The sequence below is a fragment of the Pleurodeles waltl genome, chromosome 11 (genome assembly GCF_031143425.1).
Source record: "Pleurodeles waltl isolate 20211129_DDA chromosome 11, aPleWal1.hap1.20221129, whole genome shotgun sequence".
Classification (NCBI taxonomy): Eukaryota; Metazoa; Chordata; class Amphibia; order Caudata; family Salamandridae; genus Pleurodeles; species Pleurodeles waltl.
In genome coordinates, this window is record NC_090450.1 from 196,016,634 (window position 1) to 196,034,071 (window position 17,438).

Sequence of the window (17,438 nt, forward strand, 5' to 3'; positions counted from 1 at the left end):
AATTTGTGCATGAACGCTTGCTGGTACACTTCTTTTCAATGTATCTGCTTCTGCTCAAGTCTTGAAATAAGCTGTACACTGGAATTTAAATAACGTTTGCTCAAATAGCTGGTGTGCCTTCATCGGCTTTTACTTCAGTATGAAGCGTTAACACACAAGTGGTGAAAAAGTCTAGGCTTCATCAATGAATATGTACAAGTTACAGTTTTAAGATCTGTAATTCACATCACAACAGAACATAACAGATGTTAATAGGATCCGCTAAAATCTGTGCAGGGACACATTCAATGGACTTATCTCAAGAATCTTAAAATACACTGTGATATAATCAAAAGCAATAAAGAACCTTGTGCATGGACATTACAAATGACAGTTTAAAAAAATCCCTCATATGCTCTTTTACCAGCAACATTTATAGGGTAAGTCTAGTCAAAGTGGGGAGTCTTATTCAAAGAATATTTTTATAGCACTTGCTACCTTAACACAGCCTGTTTCTAAGCATTCCTATTGTTTACAGGTGAGATACTAAATTAATAAGGATTTTGTGAGGACTGAGTCTGTTTCATTCCCATTTAATATTTGTTTTTTCCTCTATCTGCTTGAATTGCCCAAGGTAGCAATAGTAAGCAAAGAAGGCATACCGCAGGGTGCAATAGCTTGAAATCCACACCATGTACATGCTTTACTCTAACTATGCCTACCTTTCATCCACGTGTCCCCTTCTCCCACAATGCTTGCATCGATGCAGCCCACTTCTACATCACAGACCATACCTTTTTGTTCCCTCATAAAATGTTTGCAAGTATCCACGGTATACAGCATCACTAGACACCATTGGCAAAGCCAGTAGGTTCCAAAGGTGAGACCAGTAGACTTTTCCAATGCTTCTTTTTCTAATACAGTTATATATGTGTCTGATGTCATTGTCATTTGTATGATGTTGTGTGTGTTGGTGTGTAACTACCATGTTTCTGCTTAATTGTGCAGTTTCTTGTATCTGCTGTGACTGTGTGGCTTCTGTTGGTATTTGTCTGCTGAGTGTGTGGAGTTCCACAAAGGGTAAGCGCCAATCTGTAAGTCTGACAGTTGTTGGTTGGCTTCTTATGATGTTTGCTTGAGTGTGACCACTTTCTGTGTTTGCAAGTCCTTTCTGTAGGTGTTTACTCTAAGCCAGATGTTTGAAACATTCAGGTTGACCCCATGAGGGTCCTAAAATGATTCTCCCACCCCTTTCAGGAGTTAGGGGTGTCTACAAAGGAGGCCACTACGCTCTGACAAAGAGAAGCAATTATTATATTCCTATGGAATACAGACAACAGGGAAATATAAAAGAATGAGTGGCAGGGAGAAACTCTGTAATGGGCCATCAGTATTGTCCTTTGTCTCTCATGTTTTGGCTGGGAGTAGATGTCAAAGTGTGTGTGTGTGTGTGTGGTGGGGGCCGGGGGTGGGGGGAACCAAATAACCCTCACAGTTCCTCATCCGTATTTTTATAAAGATCACACTGTGTATGCTTTTGTACTTTTAGAGAGAGCTCGCAGTCAATAGAATGTTGGCAATCATTTATGTATGACTTTAGGGCATCTATTTTCGACTTAGTTGAAAATCTGGTTTACTCTGGGCCTTCAAGAGGTCGAACTTAGCCCCACTGTATGCACTCTGAGACTTCTGAATGACAGAAGTGCATTACAAAAACTCAAAAACTATTGCAAGATGAACAGATTTCAATAGTGATACACCTCTGAATTTCGCTCTTTCTCTACTTACCCTATTTGTTCGCATTATCACTCAAATGGTCCTTAAATGGTGCCTTAGCTAGATCTCAAGTGTGACAATTCTTCAATTTACCTGAAGGGTTAGTTGATTAATTGAGACAGAAAAAGGTTCTGTTCCAAGCAATGGCATAATGTAAGCCCATGTGGTGTGGGGGAGAGGCTGGAACACCCTGGGACCACTTCAGCAAAAATGATAGGTGGTGGGCCAGGCCAGCAGGGTCCCCTCCATGTACTTATCAGTGGACCTCCCTCAAGTTTCATTGCCCCTCTGATTCCAAGTGTGACTCAGGGAAGTCCTTATTGTGGAACATATTTTCCTGTGTTTTTATTTGTAAAATACTGTGCTCCTTGTCCTATTAAACTATCAATGTGAAATTGGTTGGGCCAAAGGGGCTTTGTGCGCCAGGACTCCAAATTAAAGGATCCCGCACTCCTGCGGGATCTATAAAGAGAGGACTAAAGCAAGTCTGCACCATTTTTTGGCAGGCTTGTTACAGACCGCTTCAGATTTCTGTTGCAGACAGGATTGTGTGCAACAGTACATAGAGTTGGCTTTGGGTAAGCCCCTTCCTCATGAATGGATAGCTTTGTTGTCCAAGCTTGCTTATTTTTGTTAGATGGCTTTTCTCCTTGTAGTCCTTGTTATCCCTCACCTGAAGCATTTCTTTTTTTTATGCACAGTTTTGATTGGTTTAGTTATATCCTTCACTTATTACCTCATGGTATCATTTTTCTATTTTTTTATTTCGTCATTAGAAATCTGTTGGAGAACATGTCCTTCTCCTTGCTATACCTCCTTCTGTTTCCCCTCTTCTCCTTCTCTTACTGCAATCCATATGGAATAACTTGAGCACCATATAGGTTTCCCCATTCATGGGACAACAGATATGGTGTACTGTTGCACAGCATGCTTGGTGGCAGCTTTGTGATGCCCTTGAATGTGATCCTCAAGCACTTTCTTGTGCATCATGAGGCCCACTCCACCCCTCCAAGTCTTCCTTCCGCCCCCTATCAAGCACCTGCTTTCGTCTCCCACAAAAAGCTTGCCAATGTAATTGGTTTTGTCAATGGAGGATGCTTTTAAAAATGTATTGGCGACACCAAACGTATCAACATCTATCTTAAAAGTATAGATAATGTTTTTATATTGTCAGAAAGGAAGCTGCTTTGCATCAGGTTGCATTGCACAACACAGCGGCAAACATAACAGTATGAAAAATTATTTCTATATTTAAGATGCCCCACCACATTGCATGATGCAAAACAATGTGATGTCTACCATGAGTTTAGCAATTATGTTCATTCTTTCCAAGTGACTATTGTGTTGCATCAGAAATCAAGACCTGGTTGTTTGAATGAACAGATCACCATAAAGCAGTTAGCAACTCGAGCACCTTGAGATCCTCATGGGTGATTTGCCGTGCTTTATAAATACTTGATTGAATTATCAAAGTGTGTTGTACAACATGGTGACCATCTTGAAAGTTTGAATACGTTTTTTTTTTTTTTGTTTGAAGATGGCTGATTACCGTTTTTTAAAAGCATCTGGCATTAGCGAAGCCAACAATGCAGCAACCACAAAGTGATTGCAAAACAAGAACATTTGCCTTTGTCTAATGAGTGTTAACAAGAAGCCAGTGGCTATGGCATTCCATTATGATGCTAGAGGTGCCAGTTACTTTCTTCACAAACCATGTTTTTATTCTTAGAACGGAGCACTCATGGGGACCCGGCTTAACATTTTTGGTCACGATTTGCAAGTCTTTTTGATGGCCCGTGTTAATGGTTATACATACTGCTACACTTGGCTGAACCAGACTTTCATATGAATTTATAAAATGTCACATGGGCAGCATGTGAATAAATGAACCAAATTCTAAAGTTTCTTTTTTCCATTATATGCAAACACGTAATATGTTATAGATTTATTTCACTGTCTATTGTACATTTTAAATATCTGTACATATAAATGTTATTTTTTTTCTTCAGGTATATTTTAAAGACGTGGGATGGAGATGTATGGTAAGTTAATAAAATGGCAACTGTTTCAATTGACTTCTTCAGTAATATTACAAGTGAATTTGTGGGTGGTTGTTGGTTACCCAAGTGATTGTAAAAAAAAAAAAAAAAAAAGTTATGCTTACAGTTTGCATCTAAATGGTATTTTACCTTTAACCTACGTATGTGAACTTACTAAAAGAAAGGGTCTCTGTTGGAACAAGCATTGGTAAAGCCAATAGTTCTCGTTTACGTGGGAGCTATCGGCTTTGCCAATGTCTTTTAGACATGTTGTGGAGCACTGTGGCTGCTGTTCAGAATGGTCTAAAAAGCAGGAAGATTAAAAAAACAAAACAAACAAAAGCACTTATAATGCTTTGTTTTTAATAACTTTTAGCCAAGCTGCATTCTAACCCACAGATCGGGCGAAGGCTTCTCAAAACTCGATATTTGTAATGACTGCAAAGGGGCCCACATTGCAAACTCCCTCCCTGCAAAAACAAGTTAACAGGGGAGCAGGGTACAATCTTCAGAACCGGGACTTCTCCCATCCTGTAAACGACAACTGGTCTTCAAATGTGATGGATTAGATGAATGACTTGTAAGTGGCCTGTACTTGTGTTCATGTGGGGTTAGACATTAATATGTCCACTCAAACCTCTGCTGTGGTACCCAATCTGTATGACTTTCTCACCGCTAACATCAAACCTATGTTGGTGGTGACACAGTAGAAGCTGGTGGTGAGTAGAGGGAAAGGAGGTGGTGGAATACAAAGAAAAGGGCCGAGGGCACCACAGAGCAGCAAGGAAGGGGCGGTTCAGAGGCGAGCATTGAAGAGGCTGAGAAAGAAAGGAAGGTCTTGGTTACTGGGGAGAGCAGCTGAGAAGTAGAGTGGATGAGAGGAGTCCTTGGTGTGTAAAGGCAGAGGGGATTTATGTCTGGGGAAGGAGCTATGCAGGGGTGAAGGGCAGCGCTGAAAAAGGCGAAAAAGCACGGGTGATGCAGGTGAGAGATTGAGGGACACAAAAATGCATGTAAATTGGGCATAGAGTTGTTGAGTGGAAAAAAGGAGCAAATGCTTGAGAGAGAGCTGTACAGGCCGCGATCAAGAGGAGATCAGAGGATGCAGAGAAATCCCTGAGGGTTAAACAGCGAAAATAGCAATCGTTTATGGGGTGTGAAAACCCTTCAGGAGCCTCAAGATAACTGTGTGACGCATTGGGTTATTGGGCTTTAGACAGAAGCAAACAGGAAGAAGGGTAGTGAGGAACGTGAGGTGGTTTGTTATGCTGAATCAACAGTACATAAATCTAGAGGTCAGTGGGCAGATGTCTGGCACTAGGCTCGCTCTAAAAATCCAAGAATGCATTTATTGGGGGGGGTTGGTAGCACATAAAGGCCCCCATGAAGCTATGCCCCGGCATGGAGGTGGTACTGATGGTGTGGGTATTAAGCTCACTTTGTCAAGCAACCCCCCTCTGCAGAAATTCAGGTGGACTCAATTATTTGTTGCTGTGCCTGTTATTTTTCAGGTATTTGATTGTCTCAACATCTTTGTGTCCGGTGTCCACAATTTTAATTAGTACTTTTGTTTTGAACGTGCACAGTTGACTATGCAAAACAATTACAAACCGCTTTACCACAAAAGTACCAGGTGACAAAAATGACTTGTGTATACAAAAAGAGCTAATTTGAAATAAAAGTGATTTAGTCCCTTGGGGGGGAAACACTTTGTGCCAAAAAATTGAACATCCGATCACCCCAACACCCGATGTAATCTCTGTGAAATAATATCTGGCAGCAGACTTCTTATGTACTCAAATCATATCCCTTACCGGCACGAGTTTCCTTATAATCCTGTTTATAGCCACGGTATAAACCTTTCTGTAAAAAATATATATATATATATATAAATAATAAAGTAGATGCGACGTCTGATCATGGATTAGCCAACCACCAGACGGTTTGTGTGAAATACGCAGTGGCGGCACGCATTTTACAAACACCCAGCAATCCACCACAAGCTCGAGCTTTCCTTCTCCTCAGCCCCTTGGCCTACTGTCTCCAGTCTTTCATAGCTTAGTCTATGCACATCATGGTACGTCAGAGGCTTTAATGTCAGTTTAATTACTATAAAGATGTGGCCTTGGCAATCTGGTGGTGTCGGTTGTTTGTAATTTTTTATTGCAAGCGTAAACTGAAGAAAAGAAAAAGCAATCGTGCTGCTGCCCATTTGATCTAGTTTCCTTAGAACAGTACACGTGCTCCTAGCAGGCTGGTGTTCCTGGAACAGGAATAAAATCACTTTTTAGTTTTAATTCACACCACAGGAGTACATTATTCCGATTGTAAGGTACTGTTGACTTTGAAGCAATGTAGATTAAAGATGTAGTTTAAACGCACAAGCATGACTATAAAAAAAAATAACAAACGGAGATGGTGTTACCGCTGCAACATCCTGTGATTCTGGGCAAGTCACTTATCTCTGTGCCTAAAAATAAAAAAATGCACTCTTTCCTGTAAACGCTCTCAATTTGAACTCTCTGGAAGACACAACTTGACATTTTACCTCTGTCTTTGAATGCACAGCAAATATGACAAGATAAGAACAAGATTCTGTTTACAGAAGGGGGGCTCTTGGAAGGATACTGTTTTAAAAAAATAAAAAAAAATAAAAAAGGCATCAGGAGGGAGGAAATGAACCTAGAGACCCTAGGCCAGCAAATGGGAAGCAAGAAAACACGAGTTACAAACCACAAAGCTAATAGCAAGCAACATGCAGAATGCCTTCCCAGGTCAACTTTCTGAAACTCCTCAAGATGTCTTTCGCTTATCAAACGCCTGCGCTGTCTGGTAGGCTGTGACTGAAAAAACATTCCCGGTATCTCATTTAGCAATTCTTAAGTATCTCTTCTAGAAGCCAAGGGTGCTTTCCTCATATTGGCTGTTACACCTGTTTCTGTATGAATAATTCTCAGCCTTGCATGTCTCCCCTTAATCGGACTTATTTGAAAGGATGGAAAAGAGAGCAGGCATATGTTATTAGAAGACTATCATTGTTGATTTGAGAGCCGGCTGCCGCAGTTCATATAATTTCACGTCCAAGTCTTGGGTTTTATATAACCTTGAATTGTCTTCTCCCACCCTCTAGATGTTTTATTGCGTTATTAACTACAGTCCTAAAATGCACATTTGAAAACTGAGTGGATAATGAGATGGATGTCTATGCATGATACTAATGGACTTGAGCCATTATTAGGGAGTGTGCAGGATCATTCCTGGATTTCCAAGATTCGTCAATAAGAATGTATTTATTATTTGTGAATTGGTGTGGGTGTCCCAGTTCTGTCCGAAGCTGTATTCTATCAAGTATTGCCATCTTCTTCCAGCACTCGATGGTATGATAACAAACCGTGTCCTTATCAGAGGGCATACACCAACTGCAGTAGCAATGTCTTATCCCTAGCGGCACCTGTATCATGAGTTTCCCCTCCTTGTTTCTGCATGGGACTCCTCGATTTCTTCACAGTGCTGGCATACCTACAGTGTTTTCCCATCAACCCCTTTTTAGTTTGCCAGCTTCTGCTCCCACCAGATGATTCCCTGTGATATAGTTGTGTCTTTATTTGAAAACCAAAGTTTGTATTTTATATTTGTATATTTCAGTCCATTATCATTTATTGAGAACGTTTTTTGGTCTTAGATGCTTGTTTACACCTTTAATGAAGTTATGCAGAGTGAAACATTCTTTTAATGTACATGAAAACTCCAAGTGGCCCCTTGATCTGTTTTTCCTGTGCATAGTGTGTGTGTTCTGTAGTAACAGACAAATAAAATAGGACTATAAATCACTGATTAAATTACTGCACACTTCCAATTATTTGATATTTATAGTTGGTATTTATTCACTCAGTCCTCACTGGGATTATCTTTCATAGCTGAGAAATCCTTTCACGATTCCACCATTAAAACATTTGAAAATGAGTACAGAAAAAAAACATGGAAGGTGTGTGGTAAAGTAACAGCCAAGCTGTTAAATCCAGATGTTTGAACTGCAGTAATGGATGACGCTATCAATTAATGATCTTAGAATAGTGCACATTTACTAGCGGTGGCATACATTTTAGTGAACTAAGCAGGAATAAATGGCACAGGCTATCTTTGAATCATCCATGCACCTCCTCCTATATGAGTTGGTATTTAATATTTTTGATTGGGTCCTGGGTTTGACCTTGGCTTCTTCTTGATCTCCTAATGGCCCACTGTGTAAATCTCATTTCAGTCCCGTCTTTTGGTAGCAGAAATTATTCCACATCTGATTTACAGTCTGCTACTTTTATGTAATTGTCAGGACCGTTGTAAATCCTAGAGTTGAAGTATCTAGGCTACCACTGCCTGTTACTCTGAAAACCTTTGAGGCCTTCAGGTTCTGTCAATTATCTTGACTTGTCCTCATAAAAAGTGAGTTGTATGCGGGTTGATATGAGAAGGCCAAATCTGAAGTTCACTTTCTTGAGGTCTGGCCACTCACCAAAATTTAATTTTTGCCATGGTTTCCTAGCTTAATGAAGGATCAGTAAAATATGTTTATGGTGTGAACATTATGAATACTAGAAATGGCCCCCACTTTGTTCTATGTGAACGCGTTTTGAGCTTCCTGGGTTGATATTGGTGTTTGGACGGCTGTAGAACTAATAGCTTGGGTACACAATGTTCCATAAAAGGTACTTGGCCATTACTATTTTCTCTGGAACAACTGTCCATCTTGTTCCGGTCTTTAAGTTCTGAAAGCCGGTGGAACGTTCTCCTTGTTGTAGACCTCCTTGAGATTGTGCAAACTGGATACACTGTTACCTGCATCTGCTACTAACCCAGCATACTGTTATCTCTGACTTCATGCTTTTGAATTCATCCTCTGTATTTATCACAGTCTGAGCGACCACCAGCAATAGATCTCTTACCTGAGCCCATTATATTAAAAGGTATGCTTTATGACTGTCTCTTGCCTCTCCACATGATGACTTATTTCCACCTGTGTGCCGTATTTGTTTTCGTGATGTGTAGAATAGGACTGATCTGGTTGTGGTTCTTCTTTAGAACAAATGCAGTAATCCTCTAGAGGATTGTCTTTCTGCCATGGGAAGCCCTGTAGGCTACAACTAGGTTATCACTTCCACTGCAGTTGTCCTATAGACTATAGTGCCTCCATTCGTCTTGTGAGCAAGAGGTCAGGGACACAAAATACCCGGGTTGCACCTGTCTAAATTAGACAGGTTGTAGATCTATCATGAAAATGTAATGACTGTTGGATTCTCTGGTAATGATTGGTAAATGTTTTTCTTCTGTCAAATTGTTAATTAAACAGATGTGAAGGTTCTTATTTCTGTTTGTGTACTTCTTTATGCAAGCCATTAGGAAGGATGGTGAGACTATAAAGTGTTAGTATTGAGGAAGCGGCCAAGATACATAAAATGCCAATCTTTGTTCGTGGATGATCTATACACCAGTTGTAAGGTCCCTTTGTGTCATTTAAACGTGAAAGGCTTCTTTCTCTGCCTAGCTGATAAATACTTACTGAACTTGCAGTAAATTATTCTGGCGAAAGATATTATTAAACCCCTTGTCTGCTTCATTGTTCTAGCAAGGCTGAGTTAATTTAACAACCCCTGTTATTACAATTTGTCCACTGTGTTTACTAGCATGGTAAGCTCCCATTTTCTTGTATGTCTTCTAATGGACACCTACACACGTTGGCTAGCAAAATATTCCATAATACAATGCTACCTATCTGACTCCATCTTTCCAGATGCATGGGCCATGAGTCCATGGTATAGAGCTCCGCATCTCCTAACTTTTGTTGATTATCATATCCCTAGGAAAATCTGCAACGTTCATTGCCTTGTCAGTGCTTGTGACCATGCGATGTAGCTCTATAACTATGGGTGAGCGGAACTCTCCGAGTTTCCTTATGTGGAATTTGATGGACTTAGATAAATATTCTGCAGAAATTCGCAAACAGATGGAATTTGGCACGTTGTGCTGCTCACACTGGCTTTTAGCATCAGGAGCTACTTTTACGATATAAAATCAGCGTGAACGGCACCATGCGGTGCACCAGAGGGTGCTATTATTATAATTTTTTTTCTGATCCTCAAGTAGATTTTCTACTTGAGCAGCAGCTTTCTCAAACCGAGTGGTCGTGGCAGAATGTGATCGTGCGCGTTGAGAAATCTCACCGGGAGGCATTCTAGCACGTGGCATTCTAGCACCTGAAAAAAGCACTAGGGGTTGCAAATTCTCTATAATCAATTTTTAACGTTGGTGAGCCACACGAGAAATAAATTCTGCCACGCAGTGGTTGGTGGAGTTTTGCAGGAATTCCATGTTCTGAGCGGAGTGAGCAAAACTCCAAGAACACCACCGGCAGAGCTGAATTTGTTGCTCTCCCCTATCCATAACCTTGTCCTCTTACTCCTGCCAATCTGTTAACTGAATCATGATCATCTTCTGGTGGATTTTCTTTACGAAGCAAGGTACTCCTTGTCAAACACTTTAGGGTGCTTGTTTTCAGGTGTTCCTTATGATCCCAGGTTCTTGATCTCATCTTGTTAAGCTTTGCAGGTATGTAATGTCTTGTTTTTGTTTTGGTGGTTAATAAGAAACTTCAGCCTTATATCAGTAACCATTTTATTGGGCAGCTTAAGCGATTTCAATATTTCAGAGAGGGCAAGGCTAGGGGTAAGCAGTTAACTCATTGTGGAATTCTTATTAATTGAAAGCCTTACCCGCTCTCTCATCTTAAATTCAGATAGACCAGGGGTGAACAGTCCGCTTCTTTAAACATGTGTCAAAAAAACTCTATCTTTGAATCACTGATTATCTTGGGAAGAAACAGAAAAAACATCCTTACTATGCCCAAGGAGCAAGCAGTGAGTTATTTCGAGGATTCTGCAGGGCTAGGGAGGTGCTTCTCCTTACACCAACCTCAGGATCCATAGTTACTCTCCAAGTGTATCTAAGGTAATCTTGTGACCAATTCTTTCATCGACTCTGGCTGGTGATTACACAGAATATGATCTGCTGCTGTCTGATTTTTTTTTCCCCCCACTGTAATTCTTATTCTGAGAGTGGATCAATTGCCTTTAGAACACCCTGTTTTAAGGTGTATTTCTCACCTGCTAGCCTTCTAAACAGGACCCTAGCAACCTATGTCCTTTTTCTACATGAGACGCTGATGAACTTGCCAACTACTAATTACTCACTTCCCATTGAGCGGAAAGATAATTGAAAAAGCAGCCCACGTTCAACTCCAAGATCGCATAAATGCTAAACATTGTGTGCAAAACTAACAGTTTAGCAGTTTTCATGCTTCAGCATGATCTGAAGCCATTTTACACATCATACACTATGCCTTCCTGACACAGATGAAGATAACACCTGCCTCCTAATTTTGCTGGATCTCTCCGCCTTAGTCAACACAGTCAGCCATCCTACTATCATATGCATTCTGCAGTCTTGAATGAGAGTTACCAGTAGTGGTGCTCCTCCTACCTTTTCATACCTTTCCATCTAACACAGGTTTGTTCACATGGGGAACTTCATGTCCAAAATATCCATATCTGTGAAGTCACTCAGACTTTCATACTGTCAACAGTCTCTACATGGAACCGATTGGTGCTCTACCCACAGATAACCACATCTTGCTTCACCAATATAGTGATGGTACACAACTCTATTTGAAGGGCCCCCCTGCTTTAGTCCGCCAACGGATCAAACATTGCCTACAAATCATCCATACCTGGATGTTCTGTGCCTACCGAAAGCTCAAACCAGCCAAGACAGAATACCTTTTTTCAAGAATAGCAAACGATAAACAGTATGTATATGGTTCAATGACTTGAACCTTGACAGATTCACACCCCGACTTTCACTGAATGTAGAGCCCTTTGTATTCACCCTGAACACCAACCTCTACCTCTAGGAACACATTGCCAAAAAACAAAGGCGGCCTTGTAGTAACTTTCTTCCAAAGGAAGTGAAAACATTTATTCTTGAAAGTTACTTCAGAACAGCTTCAGTTCAATCGCTCTTGGTCTCATCTAGATTGTGGTAACGCTGTGCTCCATGGCTTCCCAGACTGCACAGTGGCACACCACTAAGGGCATCCTTCACCCCACATCATATCACGTTAAATGCCCGAAGAAATATGGTCCCATCACCTCAATCCTGGTGGAAGTTCAGTGAGTAACCTTGCCAGTTTGCACCATCTTCAAAACCAGTTGCATCCTTTACAAAGTCATTACAACCAGCTGCCCTACTTTCCTTGTAGGCAAACTCACCATCTCTGGTGGTTCTTGGTACACCTACAGCCAGGATGCCATAAGAAGTATATAGAAGAAAAACAGCATCCCGTTTCCATATATGCATTCAGGATCTTGAAGAACATCCCCTTTTCAATCTGAACTACCTCAATGCTTCTCCAATTTAGGAAAGCATTGAAATCACATCTCTTGAACAGTTCATCACAATGCATTGATAGTCAACAAACCAGCTACCTGTCCTGAAACACCTTGACTTAATGCTTGTCTTTTACCTTGTATGTCGCTACAGTGTCTTTTGGCTGGGTTTGTACTGTAGAAATACCACATACAGAAATAAACCTTTTCTATGGAGCCATAATGCAGCACAAATTAGTTGAAATTACTGCCCAGGTGTGAACAGTTTTAATAGGCTATTAATATCATACATTTAAAGGCTTTCATCTTGATAGAATGGTTGCAGTTCTAGAGAGCAATGTTATTCCATATATTTATAGATGTAAGAGCCTGCTTTCCGTTGCTTTCATATTTAGGAAAGAGGTCACGGAGAGAGGTAGATTTTGTATAAGGTTGTAAAAAACAACCTCATGAACTATTTCACCAAGTACAATTTACAGATGGGGTTCACAATATCTACTGCATTGTATTATTTTCAAACTTTTGAGCTTATTTGCAGTTCTATAAAATTTATTTTCGGAGCCGGTAAGTTAAGCCACCTTATGAAGATGCACAGACAGTTGTGGTGACCTGCAGTAAGACCAGGCAATTTGCATAGTACTCTAATACTCTCAGTTGTATTCCCTATTCTTGTAAAAGATATCAGCCTATGCATATTTTCAATGCTTGCCTCTTTACAGTTCTTCAGTGCTACAGTACCACCCTTTTTTTTATTAACAAATGCTCTAAATCCCCATAAGATCTGATCTTGCAATAAATTAGTTTACATATACCTCCCAAAACTATTCCAATTTAAACTGTGACCTTAATCGTCCGAGAATACACCTTAAGCTTAATTCTTCAGTTGCAAAATGTGGAGTATGACTCGAATATATGTTGCAAAATTCGTTTTTTTTTTTTTTTAATTGTGTCCTCATTTACTTTACCCCATAGTCTGAAACATCTATTGAATGCACCACCAGAAATAAGTTCCTTCCATTTCATTCGCCACATGAGACTATCAGATTGGGGGGCAGTCCATGTCTCTGGGCTTGGTTAGCCCTGTGGAACGCTATAGCGTCTCGTTCCTTTGGACTCATGAATGTATAATCATAGGGCAGGCACTATTTCCCTGCCAGCCAGTTGATTAGCGGCCCCAAGAACTCACCCTCTTCTCACTTCTTCCCCTCCCCTTAGTATCACACACTAAATGATACATTAAGGAGTCTTTCCATGCCACAAACTTTGGGGAGTCGGGCTGGTCCATGCCCTGCATATCTGTCTTCTAGCCAACAGTATCATATAAAACAGCAACTAGGCACTGTCTTTCTACCCCTGTTATCTCCCTGTATACAACCAAAGATAATCAGAGATGGGCTTACCTTACACTTTATGGATAGAATCTTAATAGACTCACCAACCTCTATCCAAAACCGGCTGAGATGTGAACATTCCACGAACAAATGCAAGTCACCTGCAGATTCCACACCACATTTCCGGCAGCTAACCTTATTACCGGACTTCACTGTTGTTAACTTTTCAGGGGTCCAGAAAACCCTGTAGATTGAAAACAGATTCCTTCTTAGACACACCGGTTTGACTGTAGAATACAACAAAGCTATAGATACTTGCCATAGCTCTTTTATCTGTACTCTTGGGAGATGTCCTTTCCAGATGTCTTCCGGCATAAGAAATTCACTGTCTATCGTATCCAAGAGTGTCCAATACCATCTCGTTAGTTCTTTTTTGTCCTTATCGACCTTCTGAAGTAGCCTTTCCACTGCATTTGAACCGCCCACTCCCCCTTTGATCTTTCACCCAGCTCCTTATTTAGAAATATTTGAATTTAGATGCGTTTCCTCCTGTCTCTAAGAAGATCTTCATAGGGAATCAAACCCTCTGCTGTACACAATTGCCCCCATTGCAATAACCTGGCCTCCCTCAGAGGTACAGCTAGAAAACTTTGGGCCATTCTGGCGACCCCGGTGAGTTCCATATGGGGGCGTATTTGCTATAATACGGCAAATCAGTGGCCCTTCTCACCTCATATCAAACTTTTGCTGAATCAAACAATACTCTGAGCTTCACTTTCTTAAAGTTTGGATCTACAAATTTATACAAGAAACCCACCTCTACGACGTTCTCAAACTTCATCATTGCTTTTAGAATCAGCCCTAATTCTGAGGTTGTACACCCACCAAAAGCCCTACTCATATTTTTCATAAAGGTTGCCCATGCATAAAGTTGTAAATCCGTTAGTGCTAACCCACCTTTCTCTTTCCTCAGCCTCAACTTCTTCCATGCTATAGGTGCTCCCTTTTTGCCCTATATAAAACTACTAATCTTGCCTTGAAATGTATTCATCCATTCTTTGTCAAATCTCAAAGGTAGTGCATTAAAAATAAATAGCATTTTCGGTACAATCATCATTTTAACCAAATTAGCCTTTCCTAGAATAGTTAGAGGTAGATTGGCCCAACTCTTCAACTGCTTATAGGACTCAGTCATAACTCTCTCAAAATTTCTTTCTGCGATCTCCCTGACATCACGTTATCGTAATTGCCCAAATATTTCAACTCTCTGCTAATCTTAACACTCCCCTCATGCATATTCCTGGGCATATTCCGAGACTTAACTTCTGTTTTATCTTTTTAACCACATACCCTGCGATTCCCTGAAATTCTGTTATCAAGTCTAACAAAACAGGCAAAGATTGCTTTAAATTACTTGTGTAAACCATCAAGTCCTCTGCGTATAGGGCTACTTTCCTATACCAACTCCCTCACTGAAATGGGAGTATCATCAACTTGCTTCTAATTTTACAAGCCAGGGGTTCTATATATAGTTTAAATAATAGGGGGGATAGTGGACATCCCTGTCTAGTTCCACTCCCTATCTTGAAGGGATGGGTTAAGGAGCCGTTAACTAAAATTCTTGCCATGGGGTTCTGATATATCAACCGTAATTATCCTTATAAACTTTCTCCCCGAGTTGAGAGACTCACAAAGAGTGATCAGATATGACCAATTAACCATATCAAATGCCTTAGCAGCATCAATCATCACCACCGCTAGGGGTACCTTTTATATGTGCTTGCTAAATCTATTGCACCTATCAAACATTGAGTTAACTCATCTAGATATCTACCCTTTATAAAACCCTTTTGATTTGCATGAGTCAATTCCCCCAACATCATACCCAATCTTGGCGCCAGCATTTTAGCAGAAATTTTATAATCGCTATTCAAAAAGGAGATTGGCCTGTATGAGTAACAACCTCTGGGATCATTCCCAAGCTTTAATATTAAGGTAATCGTTGCCTCCCTCCACGAGCATATGCAGATACTATCACATAGCCCTACAAAAACATTGGTTATGCTATCTCCTAAATCTTTATAAACTTCAAGGGGTAACCCATCTGGGCCTGGCGCCTCCCCTGATTTTCCAGAACGAATCACATCTTTCACTTCACCTCGGTTAATTCCTTTGTTCAGAATCTCTCTATCCTCATCCCCCAGGGCAATAAGATCTACTCCTTGCAACCAGCTATGAACCGTCCCTGGAGGTATATCTACCCTCTTTGTATAGAGATCCCTAAAATAATCTTGAAACAACTCTATTTCCTTTTCCTCATTCCCTCTGCAGATAACCCCCTAAGTGTTTTATTTTTTTCCCTTGAGTTTCCACCACCTTATTTCTCACCTGCTTTGATTTTATTTGCCAAGCTAATATTTTCCCACAACTCTCCCCATCTTCACAAAATGTCATCCTATGAGCTTCACATCTTTCCTTGACTCTCTTATCTAATTCAGCTACAAGCTCATTTCGAAGTTCTTGGAGTACCCTAGTTAATCTTTCCATTTCTTCTTCCTGGCCCTTTTTACCTATCCGCTCCTTTTCCGCAGATTGTATACGTTCTTCTAGGACGCTAATCTTGTTTTTATATGTTTTCCTCTTAAGAGAAGCTGCTCAAATCACCTACCTCTCAAGAAGGCTTTGAAAGCATCCCAGACCATCTCTGGTGATGACGAGCCGGCATTTACCTTAAAGATTTTTTCCGTATCCTTTTTCAAACCTACCACAATGGCTTCATCTAGAAGTAGAGTTCTGTCTAACGTCCACCTACTTTGCACATTATTCCCACTGAGCTTAAAGCTCACACTCACTGCTGTGTGATCTGATAAGTGTGCTCCAACACGAGAAATCTTTTCAACACTCTCTCTCAACCTCCCATCAACTAACACATAGTCAATCCTGGATTGATGTCCATACTTCTTATTGTTATATGTATACCCCCACCTTGCTCCCATCAGCTCCCTTCAGATGATATGTAACCCAAAATGAGACATCATATTAATCACCTGAGATCGCATCTTCGCGTTCATTTTTGACCTGCTCCCTTTTGACCTATCTAGGTCATAGTTTAACACTATATATTAAAATCTCCTGCCCATATTATGGGGTCTGTATATTGTAGCAGGTGCTGATACAACTCTCGCAAGGGCTGAACATCATCCCTGTTCGGACCATAGTAACCCACTAAAATAAACACCTGATTCAAAGCCAGCAACTTCCCTATTGCCCACCTGCCAGCTTTATCCCCTGGTCCTCCCTGAAAAGAAATTCCTGGATGATTTTTAACTATAATAGCCACCCCTTTACTGCCCCTGGCATGTGTAGAGCTTAAAGTATGCTGGATCCATCGGTGTGGCTTAAACAACTTAAAACACTACTCGTTAGATAGGTGCGTTTCTTGCTAAATGATCACCATAGCTTGGACATCCCTACAATATTGTATTAACCTCTTTTGCCTGCCCCTTACTGTTAACCCGTTAACATTCCAGGATAGAAGCCTCAATTAGTTACCCCTCATCTTCATTTTCTGCCTGCACACAGTCTGGCCATCATCCCTTGAGATTGACGAAAAAAACCAATTATATCCAGTATATATGAATGAGGACAACATTTTTTTTCTTTCTTTTTTTTCCCCAGGCTCCCCACCCTGTGCACCCTTCCAGCCCCCCACTTCCCCTACAATTCCTCAACCCCACCTCCATTCCCCTGAGAGAACCCACCCTATCTCCTCACTAGGCGAAGCCGTCCTAGGAGGCTCCTCCCGGTCCATAAGAATCAACAATAAAGATACTGTGCTCCTTAACCCGACGACTGATAATCCTTATCCATCGTCTTAA

The 17,438-nt window shown here is 40.8% G+C and overlaps 1 protein-coding gene across 2 annotated transcripts in view; it reads left to right on the top strand.

Moving 5' to 3' along the window:
- Positions 1–17,438, top strand: part of LOC138265574 (phospholipid scramblase 1-like) — a 399,538-nt gene that overhangs the window by 65,063 nt on the left and 317,037 nt on the right. For both annotated transcript variants that reach the window (XM_069213400.1, XM_069213401.1), the window contains exon 2: positions 3,765–3,797. In XM_069213400.1, coding sequence (XP_069069501.1) covers positions 3,785–3,797 — 13 coding nt within the window. In that variant the 5' untranslated portion in view covers positions 3,765–3,784. The remainder of the gene's footprint in view (positions 1–3,764; positions 3,798–17,438) is intronic.